This window comes from Mustela erminea, chromosome 3 (assembly GCF_009829155.1).
Source record: "Mustela erminea isolate mMusErm1 chromosome 3, mMusErm1.Pri, whole genome shotgun sequence".
Taxonomy (NCBI): domain Eukaryota; kingdom Metazoa; phylum Chordata; class Mammalia; order Carnivora; family Mustelidae; genus Mustela; species Mustela erminea.
Genome location: NC_045616.1, coordinates 103,285,558 through 103,299,264, shown reverse-complemented (window position 1 = coordinate 103,299,264; position 13,707 = coordinate 103,285,558). Strand labels below are relative to the sequence as shown.

General features: G+C 36.9%; 1 protein-coding gene and 1 non-coding gene across 4 annotated transcripts in view; one reads left to right on the top strand and one right to left on the bottom strand.

Annotated features, from left to right (window-relative positions):
* Positions 1-13,707, bottom strand: part of UBTD2 (ubiquitin domain containing 2) — a 61,434-nt gene that overhangs the window by 15,276 nt on the left and 32,451 nt on the right. For all 3 annotated transcript variants that reach the window (XM_032337004.1, XM_032337005.1, XM_032337006.1), the window contains exon 2: positions 2,570-2,806. In XM_032337004.1, coding sequence (XP_032192895.1) covers positions 2,570-2,806 — 237 coding nt within the window. The remainder of the gene's footprint in view (positions 1-2,569; positions 2,807-13,707) is intronic.
* Positions 8,877-8,980, top strand: LOC116587387. Its single transcript, XR_004284409.1, has one exon. It is a non-coding gene; the product is annotated as a U6 spliceosomal RNA (small nuclear RNA).

Sequence of the window (13,707 nt, the reverse complement as noted above, 5' to 3'; positions counted from 1 at the left end):
TATATAACTACACCAAAAAGGTGGAAGACATTTCAGTAACACCACTGATTAGGTCTAGATAAAAGCATGTAGCTAAATAGCTGAGTTATAAACTCATGGTGAGTTAGAGTACATGAGTGAACACAATTCTAAAGTCCATCCAAAAAATGCTATTAAGGTTCAAATATGAACAAGGGAATTTAATCAAAGGTAGCAAAGACAGTAAGACCCAGAAAGTTATTATAGAGCTTTGAACAGGAGACATCAATTTGATTTCTTCATGCTAAAGCAGAAAATACTCCTTAAACGTAGGAAGTAGAAACTCATCCTATCAAATTTCCAAGAATAATTCTCTCTAATCTATTGGTTGGTGGGCTGCCAACAACTTTACTTTTCTTGGCAGTTCACATAGGTAAGCAAAAACAAGGGACTTAAGTATTTGCCCATACCCAATAAAATATACATATACCCCTGCCTTACATAAAACAGTTACTTTGCCTCCATTAATTTGTAAACAAGGCCATAATTTTTTCTAAAAGATTTATTTATTTATTTATTTGAGAGATAGAGAGAGAGAGAAAGCGAGCAGTGAGAGAGGGAACACAAGCAGGGGGGGTGGGAGAGGGAGAAGCAGGCTTCCTGCTGGGCAAGGAGCCCAATGTGAGGCCCGATCCCAGGACCCTGGGATCATGACCTGAGCCAAAGGCAGATGCTTAATGACTGAGCCACCCAGGTGCCCCAAGGCCATAATTTATAGAACACAATCAGACATTCCTACAGGTAACTATAAGTATAAAGTAAGGAAGTCAAAGAAATTCTAAGGTTCCGGATCTCAGGCTTCTAAATTAAGACAATCACAAATAAATTAATTCTTTCCCACTCCCCACCCCTACTCTCAGCTTGCAAACCTGTACAAACAAACAATAAATACTGCTTTAAAAAAATATGGGATATAAGCATTAAAAAGAGAAGGATGATAAAAAATTTGTAAAGGAAGTCTCTTTCCTTTATTTATATAAAGGTAATAGTTGAAGACAAAATATAAAACTAAAAGAGGTAATGGAACAAGATGAGGTGCACCCCCAATCACACGAGGTAAAGAATTCAAAGACTATCCTTGAAAATCAGCACTAAAGAGTCATACTAAAATGGTATTTAACTACACAGTTTTTCAAATATAGGAGGCATCATTTTCACACCTGTGCAGAAAAAGTCATCTATAAACAGTGGGTACTCAATAAATATTATTAACCCAAGCCTCTACTAATAGGCTTTCATAATAAAGAACAGAAAAGCTATAGAATATGTATTTTTAAAAGTTTCTTGGAAGCACAGTTAATTCAGAAAATTAACAGACATTTGGGAAACTGGGAAGGATACTAAGTTAAATATCTTTATTTGAAAAGGAGTCGGGGAGCCTGGCTGGCTCAGTTGGAACAAACATGCGACTCTTGATCTCTGGGTTGTGAGTTCGAGCCCCACATCAGGTGTGGAGTTAGCTAAATAAATAAAACCAAAAAAGAAAGAAAGAAGAGAGAGAAGGAGGGAGGGAGGGAGAAAAGGAGTTAAAGGACATAAAGCAGATAATTAAACAGGGAAAAGCAGTGTTCTGAAAATACAGACAAAGAGAGAGATTGAAAAAGAAAAAATGAAGGTATAAAGAAACAGAAAACAATGCAAAGGAATGCAGGTGATTACACAAGGGGCTAAAGAGACAACTTGGAAAAATATTAATTTGAAAAACTAAAGAGAAAAATTTATAAGTACAATTATCAAAAGAGCAAAGAATATAATATAAAATTAACACTTAAATCTCAGTATATCATGAAAAATTTTGAAGAGTTTCTAATTAAGGAGACCAAGCAAGAGGATATGTATGGGTCCAGCAAACATGTGTCCCTGGAAACACTCAAAACTAATCATGTTCCTTCGAGTCACATTCCTAAGCAAAATAGAGAGAGGTTCTTAATAATGCTCAGGGTCACAATCATAGAAAACTGTCCTTGAGAACATGTGACTTCTAAGTTTGAGTTTGCTCATTATGCTAAAAATAGGCTTGTTGAGAAAGTACAATGACTAAAGGAAAATCCACTGAGTCTCTATGGCTTCTGAAATCTAAATGTGAGACTTCTCTAGTGCCCACAGGAAATGAGTGCAGTAGAAGCTCTAGAAGATTGGGACAAAGGATGGAGGGCCCTTGATGAAGAACTAGCAAGTTTCTGAGTATGGAAGTTGGAAAATATAGGTTATCAAGTGTTCGCTTTCTTGAGATTAAAAATACTTAAAAAGCATAAAAAATAGTGGGACACCTGGCTGGCTCAATTGATGGAGCATGCAACTCTTGATATTGGGGTTGTGGGTTCAAGCCCCATGTTGGGTGTAGCACTTACTTAAAAAATGAAAAAATGAAAAACAAACACACAAAGTAAATCTTTCTCCAGCTAAAAGACATACAAAGAAACAACGAGCAATGTTCCTCTTAAAAAAAAAAAAAATGCACAGCAAGAAAAATGAACTCTGCATTTGGTTTCTTGTTATTGGAAAGGAGCTGAGTATGTTCCCTGTTATCCTTGAAAACCACCAAACCTACCATGTGGTAATGTTATGTTTGCACCATCAATGATTGCTTGTGCCAGTTCATGATCATTGCTCTCAAAAGCATGTGCAGCAGCCTTCAAGGCATCCCAAATCTCTTTACGGCCTTCAAAAGCTGGTGCGGTGTCCCAAAATTCGTCCCTCTTGCTGCGCAGTTGTCCATCTGTCATGGGATAATCGCTTTTCCATTTGGGTTTCTCCTTTTTCAAAGGTTGGTTACGACCTAAGGCGACTGCGAAGAAAAATAAAAAATTGACATCAAAACCAAAATTTATAAATGATATATTAAAAGTGATCTGGTCATTCCTCTTTGATTCATTCCTCAAAATTATAGCTAGAAGTCTGCCTAATAATTAATTCTTGCATTCTGAAATTTTCCCTATTTTGGAACTACAAGAGCAAATGGAGACATTAGATGGCTCTATCTAAAAGTTCCAGGGACAACTCAACTCCCAATGCCTTCTCCAAAGGATGATTTTAATAATTACTTAGAAAAATAGCATTATGTATTTCATCAGACAGTAATGGCAGGATTTTAAAAAGACAAAGGATGCTATAAAAAAGGTAAGATACTAGGAAAAATCAAGTAACATTAGCTTGAATCTCAGGACTCTGGACATATAAAACCAAAAAGTAGGAACTGAAAAATCCTTAGCAGGGGAAAGAATGCTCTGCAGTGTTCAAAGGAATAGTCAAATCAGCAGCTCCATGAGGAAACCTGATCACAGGAGCACCCACTCTGGACTTCAGTCAAGGAACTGTAAATGCCTCTTTTTGAAACCTACATAGTAGCTAATTTTGAAAAGGGTGAGACAGGTGGTCAGAAATTAGTGCTTCACTCTTCGGAGAAAATAGGACAGAACAGGTGATCCTTCATACTGGACTATGGGAGAAGTTCTAACCATAAGAAACAGAAGAACTACAACATCCTACAGTAGTTTCAAACCTAGAGGAGAAGAAAAAAGGGGGCAGGAGTCCACTCCTCATTTGCTGTAAAAGGCAGCAGAGCTCCTTAGAGAATGCTACATAGTGGTAGGGCTAGAACAAGACTGATGCAGCTTCTTTTACCCAGATACTTACCTGGCCTATCATCACTGATTCCACACCAACGTAGAGAGCCATTCTTAATCTTATACAGTGCCAGAGACAAGAAATAGTTTGATAGATGCAAAAATCAGTAAAAAGAAAAGTGAAGCTTGATGGGAGTCTTGGGTAAGAGTGGGTGGGAAGTAAATGACAGAGTGGTGGGAAGGAGAGGGTGTGTGTCAAAATTCAATGTTCTATATTTAACTGCAGAAAGAATACTAATTTAAAAGAAATTACTCTCAAAATGGTTTTAAAGAAGCCATGAAATTAACCATTCCCTTACTGGCCCAGAGCCAAATGAAATTTGGGCTATTCATAATAGAAATAAATACAATTACTCCAGTTCCTGGGCAATCTCTATCCCTTACAGAATGCTATGCTGCCAATGACAGAACAAACTAATGCTGCAAAGTGTATCTGGAGTGACAGTTGGATTCAGCCATGCTCTTTCCACCTAATCTGGCCATTTTATCTCAAAGCAGCAAACAACAGGTCTCATCCTCTACCTTCAGAGTGGCACACTATGCCACTGCCAGCTATTTTTCCATTCAAACATCCAGTGTTTTGAATCCCTGTACTTTTTGGCCATGTAGCTTATCCTAGTGAAATGGCAACCAGCTGAATTCTAAAAGGATACGGATAGCAAAGCAGGAAAACTGTCTATTTAATAGCAGAGCTAGAAAGAGGACCCACGTATCCTTAATTAACAAATATGTGCTGGACATCCACTAAGGGGATCACTACAGATGGGTGTATCAAGTTTAATTCAAATGTGAGAAACATGATCTATACTAATGACTTTCCCTTGTATTTTCTAAATAATAAATAAATGTACATAGCACATTATTCTCTAAAAGGTGTTCAGAATATGTCAGATAATCACAATCCACCCCCTACTGGTTCTACCAACAAGGCAAAATGAAACGCATGTTTATTTTCTGCTATATTAACCTTTAGATAAGTCAGTAATAGTCTAGGGATGACACTAAAAATTAGTTTACTGAACAGGGAGTAGAAGACAAAGCACAATAGGTAAATAACTATTTGAATAGGTATCTATTTAACATTCAAATGAGTACCTATTACACAAAGTTATCTATTCAATATTCAAATAAGATACCTACTTGAATAAAGTTTCAGGTTTTCCTGAGTAGTTCCAGAGAACTGTCTAACCTCAAATATATTAAATGTACCTTAGAGATAACCTGTTGTAATTCTCTAATTGTGAGAGAATCACAAAGCAAAGGCAAAAACAACAAAACCTCTACAATCTCAGTACTTAAACCTAAGAAACCGAAAGAGGCCCTCAGAGGGACCTGACAAAAACAATCTCATAACAAAGGTAGAAAATAGGGGCATCTGGGTAGCATAGTAGATTAAGTGTCTGACTTTGGCTAAGGTCAAGATCTCAGGGTCCTGGGATCAAGCCCTGAGTTGTTGTTGTTGTTGTTGTAGTTGTAGTCATTGTTGTTGTCTACAATGGTGGGGCTCTGCACTCAGTGAGGAGTCTGCTTCTCCCTCTCCCTCGGACCCTCCCCCTGCTCCTACTCTCTCTCACTCATATAAATAGATAAAATCTTTAAAAAAATAAAGGTAGAAAAATACTTTGGAAAAAGTAAAAGCCCCTTCCTTATGAATGAGGAAGCTTTATTTTACCTCTCCCACCTACAAAAGGCATAAGAGCAAAGTCCCATAAAAAGGACAGATGATACATTATGCTTAAGGATAATCACTCCAAATCCATCTCAAACCTATATGCTGAAAAGTTCCAAAGTCACTACTTTATGTGGTAGTAAATAAGACAAAATAAATGTTTGTGACATCAAGCAAGCTTCCTTTTTTCTGTCTCTACTTTTCTCTTTATCACAAACACACATAACAGATAAAGTCTACTGAACATCCATACTAAAATACAGAAGTGTTTACAACATATTTTAGTGAAACCCCTGAGCAGTGCAGAATTTTCATTAAAAATATGAAATTAAAAGCCTCATTTTAGGGGGTGCCCACGTGGCTCATTCTGAGAATTCTTATTCTGAGAATTTAAAATACAAGTACCTTCCTTATTTTAAAAAGAACTGTTCTATGATGGTCATGCACATCCTATGCATATGAGTATATTTTCTAGGAATTGGTCACCAAATGTTGTGCTTTGATTTTAGCCGATATCATAAACCTAAATTTCTGAAAATACCTGGACATAGAAATCAGTCTAGCAGCTAAGAAGCTATGTTTTTGTTTTTTTTCCCACCAAGTCAACCATTCTCAGTTATAAAGAAAAAGACCATAAACTATGTGTACTCATTAGATTACATCTTATGCTCTGAAACTTTCAGGTTTATCTGTTTCATATATCATCTGACTGCTGAAACCAAGAAAGATGCTCAGTACCGTTCATATGTCTGGGACTAAGCATAGCATTATGCTCTAACAATGGATTTAAAGATAGGAAACAGTTTTTATTCCCTAAATTTCAGTTTTATTTTATTTTATTTTATTATTTTTTAAAGATTTTATTTATTTATTTGACAGAGAGAGATCACAAGTAGGCAGAGAGAGAGAGAGGAGGAAGCAGGCTCCCTGCTGAGCAGAGAGCCCGATGCGGGACTCGATCCCAGGACCCCGAGATCATGACCTGAGCCGAAGGCAGCAGCCTAACCCACTGAGCCACCCAGGCGCCCCCCTAAATTTCAGTTTTAAATCTTTAAATTGCAGGCAACCAACCACACTAAGTTTTTTTATTCCATGGTTTAACATATAGCAAAAGATTAATAATGAAACCTAATTTTATTATTTCAGAAAATACCCTTCTTTCCCCCATCACTCCAGTTATTTTTCTAAAACTTTTACAAAAAACTCACATCTCAGAAAACTCTTACTCACATTCATCTACTCATTTTAACTCTCCTTAAAAACGGTCAGCACTTAATCCCTTTCTGACAAATAAATAGTTTTAACATGCAGAAAACCCAAGAAAAGTTTGCTTTTCAGATTCAAATATGCAACATAATCTTAGACATTATCTTTTACTCCACAAGTGAATGAATTTGCTAAGAATTCACTTTGACATTTTGATAAAAAACATGGGGCGCCTGTGTGGCTCAGATGATTTGAGTGTCTACCTTCAGCTCAGGTCATGATCACAGGGTTCATGTGTTGAGCCCTGTGTTGGGCTCTCTGCTCAGCCAGTAATCTGCTTCTCCCTCTGCCTCTCCCCCTGGCTTGTGTTCTCTCCCTCTCTCTCTCTCTCTGTCAAATAAATAAAATAAAATCTTAAAAACAAACAAAACAAACAAAAAAACTCCACTGATCTCTAAAATGAAGTATGTTTATAGTTGTTTTCCTGCTTTTGGTTCTGCTCTTTTGGTTTCCTGCCTTTTGGTTCCCTAATTTAAGATTCAGACTCTTCACATGAATAAAGGAGAACCCATAATGTAGAAGTAAGGTATATATCAAGATATGACTCACATAATAATAGCTGTAACAGATTGAAAACCAGAGCATTCCATTTCACTAAGACAACAGCCTAAGGGAATAGACTGAATATTCAAAGAGCTCACCATCAAAGGACAAAATGTTGTTGCACAGAATTCTGAAAATTTGAAAGCAGCAAGGAACAGGATTGGGATAATGTTCCTATATTTAGATTGATTAGAGTATGAAGATCATGAAAATGAAAGGGAAATTTTTGTCACTCCCAAGAGTTATGAATAGATCCCATAGAACTCTTCCACAACAGATGGTGCTGGCCTAAAACTATATTTGTATTTTATTCTCATGTAAATCTAGAATGCACTATACAAACACATACATACTACATATATTCCCTTTACCTAAAGTAACATACTGCCAAAATAAAAATAGGGATATAGGGGCGCCTGGGTGGCTCAGTGGGTTGGGCCGCTGCCTTCGGCTCAGGTCATAATCTCAGGGTCCTGGGATTGAGCCCCGCATCGGGCTCTCTGCTCGGTAGGGAGCCGGCTTCCTCCTCTCTCTCTGCCTGCCTCTCTGCCTGCTTGTGATCTCTCTCTGTCAAATAAATAAATAAAATCTTTTAAAAAACCCCAGGGATATAGGGATTAAAATGCTTCAACTAAGAGCATCAACATGCTAAAAGTCAAAACCATACCCATAACTTCTCTAAAATCTGAGAATTTAGATGTGGAAGAGATCTTAGATGGTACCAGCTAACCTTACTATTTAACAGGAAGGTAAGGAAGGCCTAACATGGATAAATGACTTGCTCAAGATCAGAAAGAGCCAGGACTATAACCCAGATGACTAGATTAAAAGTCCAGAGCTCTTTTTGCATTATAGCACTCCATGTCTTATTGGGGCTGAGAAATGGTTTTCTTTTACATATCAAATCAATTACAAGCTTCATTCAAAATAAAGCATGTGTTGTTTTTCTAGTAGCACTCATTCATCTTTCACAGGCTTTGTTAGGACTAACGAAATGTCTCTGATGGGACAAAGGAAAAGCTAATTGAGCAGTACCAGATCCCCAACCTATCTAATCTACCACCTAATTCATTTCTTCAGAGATACCATGCTCACTAAAGAGGAATCCTTTTTTTTTTAAATCCAAAGAATTGGACTTAAGATTTTATTTATTTGACACAGAGAGAGACAGCACAAGCAAGTGGTGCTGCAGAGGAAGAGGGAGAAGCAGGCTGCCCGCTAAGCAGGGAGCCCAACGCAGGGCTCAATACCAGGACCCTGGGATCATGACCTGAACTGAAGGCAGATGTTTAACTGACTGAGCCACCCAGGTACACAAAGAGGAATCCTATTAACAAGGGAGGAGGTAATGCAGATTTCTGGTCTGTCAGCTTCAGCCTAGAAGTACTCAGCACCTGTAACAGACTAGGCACTAAAGATATGTATGTATACTTATCTAGGTTAAATATACTGTTTTTTATGCTAATTTTATTTAAAAAAATAGAAACAAGAACATTGACTATGCTTCCATCCTACAGTCTGTAAAAATTAAGCAGTTAAAATAGAATTTTAAAGACATATATATATAATTTCTAATGTTGTCTGAGTTAGCTTTATTGAGGGGGAAAAAATAAACATAATGATTTCCTGGCCTGTTTTTCAGAGTATAAATCTAATTACCAATGGCCTGAGCATACAAACAGGCAAGAGGAAAGCCAACCTACAACACTGTATGTGCAAGGATGGGCGAATCTCATTAAAAATGTTACACAAGCATGCTTGTTTTGGCAGCACATATACTAAAACTGGAATGATACAGGGATTAGCATGGCCCCTGTGCAAGGATGGCATGCAAATTTGTGAAGCAGTCCATATTTAAAAAGTTACAAAAGCATACAGTTAAATCCAACAAATGCGTACAAAAAACCCCAACTTCATTTTGAAGACTGAAATTACACAAAATTGGAACTAAGAATATGGTCACTTAACAGGAGCCCACTGTACCTTCTAAGCAGTATATGAAATTTTCAGACGTTTTATTCTACTGATTTGGGCAATGGTTTTAGATAGAATCACATTCCTTGCATTGCAGGGACCTTTACTTCTGTTAATTTACAGGTTGTTCAAGGGATGGGAAGCACACAAAAGGTAAGGATGTCCACCATCCCCACAACTATTTAACCTTGTTTTGAAAATGTTAGCCAGCACAGACAGAATAATCAGAAGTGTGAGAACCAGAAGGGAAGAAGTAAAACCATCTCTAATTGCAGATGATACGATAGTATGACTAGAAAATACAAGAAAGTGCTAAAATGGAATGATTAAAAAAAATCAATATGGTAATGGGATACAAAACGGAAGCCTTATATATATAAAATGCCCAGCTAGAAGATTCAATGGAAAAAAAGGTCCCATGTATAACAGTGTCAAAAAAGATATAATACCTGGAATGCAACAAATATTATCAGGATATATTTTTTAAACTCCTGTAAGTCCCAAAAGTAGACTAGACTTTGACAAGATGAAGACCTCTTTTGTAGTTGGACATTAACATGTCTAAGTTGCCAATTCTTTCCAAGTGAATATCTACATTTAGCATGTTTCCAATGAAAATAATTAAACAAACAAACAAACAAAAAAACAACTTGGGGCTCCTGGGTGGCTCAGTGGGTTAAGCCTCTGCCTTTAGCTCAGGTCATGATCTCAGGGTCCTGGGATGGAGCCCCAGATCAGGCTCTCTGCTCAGCAGGGAGCCTGCACCCCCAACCCCTGCTCCCTCTGACTGCCTCTCTGCCTACTTGTGATCTCTCCCTGTCAAATAAATAAATAAAATCTTAAAAAAAAAAAAAAACTTTCTGGGGGTGCACCTGGGTGGCTCAGTCAGTTAAGCATCTGTCTTCAGCTCGGGTCATGATCCAGGTTCCTGGGATTCAGCCCCAAATGGGCTCCCTGCTCAATGGAAAGCCTGCTTCTCCCTTTCCCACTCCTTCTGCTGTGTTCCCTCTCACTCTGTCTCAAATAAATAAATTTTTAAAAATTTTAAAAACTAGGGGTGCCTGGGTGGCTCAGTCATTAAGCACCCGCCTTTGGCTCGGGTCATGATCCCAGGGTCCTGGGATTGAGCCCCATGTTGGACTCTCTGCTGGGCGGTAAGCCTGCTTTCCCTCTCCCACTCCCCCTGCTTGTGTTCCTGCTCTCACTGTCTGTCTCTGTCAAATAAATAAATAAAATCTTAAAAAAAGTTTTTTAATTAAAAAAAATAAAAAACTTTCTGAAGATGGATGAGTTGATTCTAATATATAAAAACAAATGGACAAGAACAGCTAGGAGAATCCTGAAAAAGCAGCACAACAAGGGAGCTGGCCCTACAAATATTAAATACATACTAAATACTACAAATATTAAAACATAAAACCACTACAGTTAAAAGTGCATAAGGCATATGAATATTTAGAATATAATGAAGTTCAGAAAAAATCCACATATACATGGATATTTAGTATATGAGAGATTTTTATCTTAGACTGTTGAAAAAAATGGGCATTTTAAGTAACAATGTTGGAACTGGATAGTCTCTGGGAAAAAGATAAATTTGGGTCAATACTTTAAACTGTACACCATAATAAATTCTACATGAATGAATCAAAGGTCTAAATGTAAAAACTGAAACAATGTATGCACTACAAGAAAATATAAATTTCTCTGTAATAAAGGAATAGTAAATGCTTTTCCAGTAGCAATAAGAAAACTTAATTTTCATGTCGGGGCAGGAGGAGTCAAAATACAAATGACAAGCTTGGAGAGTAACTTACATTATAAGGGGCTAATCTCCCTGGTATACAAAACTAAAAATGGAGAGGACAAAAAGCAGAAACTCTGTAACAGAAAAATGGGCAACAGATGTGAACATCCAGTTCAAAATGGAAAAGGTTAAGTGACATATGAAACAATTTCCAATCTCCCCCATAAGAGAAAAGCAAATGAAAACTATGCTGGAATTCCCTTTTTTGCTCTTAGGCAACAACTCACGAATCTGACACTGGTAAGTTGTGGAGAAATAAGATATTCTCTTACATTTGAAGTAGGAGTCTAAGATACCATAGGATTATTATCCAAAGGATTCCCAGTGAAGGGGGAATTTGGCAACATCTAATATAATCACTTATTCATCCATTCACTGAGTCAACAATCCCAGCTTTAGGATTCTCCTTTCAAGATATACGCCATATAGGGGTGCCTGGATAGCTCAGTTGTTTTAAGCATCAGCCTTTGGCTCAGGTCATGATCCCAGGGTCCTCGTATAGAGCTCCAAGTTGGGCTCTCTCCTCAACCAGAAGTCTGCTTCTCCATCTCCCTTTGCCCCAACCCTCAACTCGTGGTCTCTCTCTCTCTCAAATAAATAAATTAATTAAAAAAAAAAAAGATATACTCCTTGTAAATATGAAAAGTTATTTCCTGCAGGCTTATTTGTATTAAAAGCAATCCAATGGATATATACAGTACAACAATATGATGAAATATAATGCAACTGTAAAGAATAAAGGAGAACTGTGGAAACTCAAATTGGGAGAAATTTCCAGAATAATCAAGTCAAATAAATGAGACAGAACAGTACATATATAGTGATACATTTTGTTTAAGGAAATAGGAGAAACAACTACCTCTCTCTATATATTTGGTTTTGTAAAAAACAAAAACAAATGCACACATACTACAAGGATAAAACAGAAATTAATGAAAACAAGTTATCTACAAGGGCTGTGGGATAGAAGGGATAGATGGGAGCAAGACTTATGAGTATAGCTTTTTATATAGATTTGACTTTTGGAAAGTTGTAAATGTTTTACATATTCAAAACAAAACCAAACAAAAAAACCAAACTCTAACACTAAACACAGAAATAAATGAATGTAAGTATATATCAAATGTTAACATAACCATATAAAGAAAATAATTATTTCAAGTCAGTTTTGAACATGATACTCTGATTATTCAACTTTAGTGGGATACATTTTAAGCAACAAAAAATCAACTACAAAAGACATCTTTAACTTCACTCAGCAGGTTTAAGTGCTAAGAATTCATGTATAATACTAATTACTATAATTCTACAACACTGGATATTTACTGTAGGATAAAGTAAATAAAGAACTATATTAATATCAATAGGAACTGAATTTTTTAAAAATTTATTTGACAGAAAGAGAGAGCACAAGGAGGCAGAATGGCAGGCAGAGGGAGAGGGAGAAGCAGGCTCCCTGCAGAGCCCGATGTGGGGCTCGATCCTAGGACACTGGGATCATGACCTGAGCCGAAAGCAGATACTTGACCGGCTGAGCCACCCAGGCACCTCAGGAACTGAAATTTAAGAAGATTTTATTTATTTGAGAGAGAGAGCACAAGTGGCAGAGGGGCTGGGGGTGGGGGGACAGAAGGAAAAGAGAAGTAGGGTCCCCTCTAAGCAGGGAACCTGATGTGGGCTCCATCTCAGGACCCTGAGATCATGACCTGAGCTGAAAAGCAGATGCTTAACCAACTGAGCCACCCAGGCGCCCCAGGAACTGAAATTTTTAATAAAAATAAAAACATATAAAAATTAGGCTAATTTTGAATTGTACATATCAATATAAACTCATAATTTAAAAAGTGCTTTATAGCTCTGTTGACTAAAACGGCTTAGAAATAATAGTAGTAATAAACATACCTCACTCCCAGATTTTAGTTCTAAATACCACACCCATCTAAAAGGTCCTAGGGCGTTTGGAGAAATGGCTAGTGCTATGATTAGGCCTGGAAAAATTAAAAGCAAGCCTGGGACATGTAGTTGGCTGAGAGAACAAGAAAGTGCTCGAATGACAAATGAGATCACCTCAAAGGCACAAAGAAGACAAGTCTGAAGGAGACAACACCTGCATCAATTTTGGAGCATAAAAAATAATGACTAGAATTGACTTTAATATATTGAATAAGTAAAATTCATGAATCTTTACTACTACTAAAAGGGAAAGATGAGAGAAGAAAGGCTCTTTCTTACTGAAGAATGCCAGTAATAAAGGAAGAATGACATGTTTAAAGGAATCATTCTTTACAACCCCAAAATTGATTAGGGTAAGGATCATCAATAGATATATTAAAACATCCTGGGTAACAGAACAAACAAGCCATTAGAGGATCACAGAGGAAAAATTACACTGTAGATATCTGACACTCATTACTTGAACCAAATAGCTAGACTTAACCTCTTGATGCACTGTAGTATGAAGTATAAAAAACAAAGATGTAATATTCATACCCAAAATGTTTAATTAAATCTAATTAAGCTTTAAATCTGAACTTCTTACTTATAGGAAATAAAAAAGATAAAGGAAAAACCTCAAGGTTGTGAAACTGAGCCCCGAGTGGGGGTGCTCTACACTAGGCAGAGTCTGACTGAGAATCTCTCTACCTCTACCACTGCCCTACTCCTGCTCATGCACACACACACACTCTTTCTTAAATAAATAAATAAATAAATAAATAAATAAAATCTTTAAAAGAGAGAGAAAAATGTAAATATAGCAAAATGTTAACTACTAAATCTACAAGGGTACACAAGTGTTTATTTTA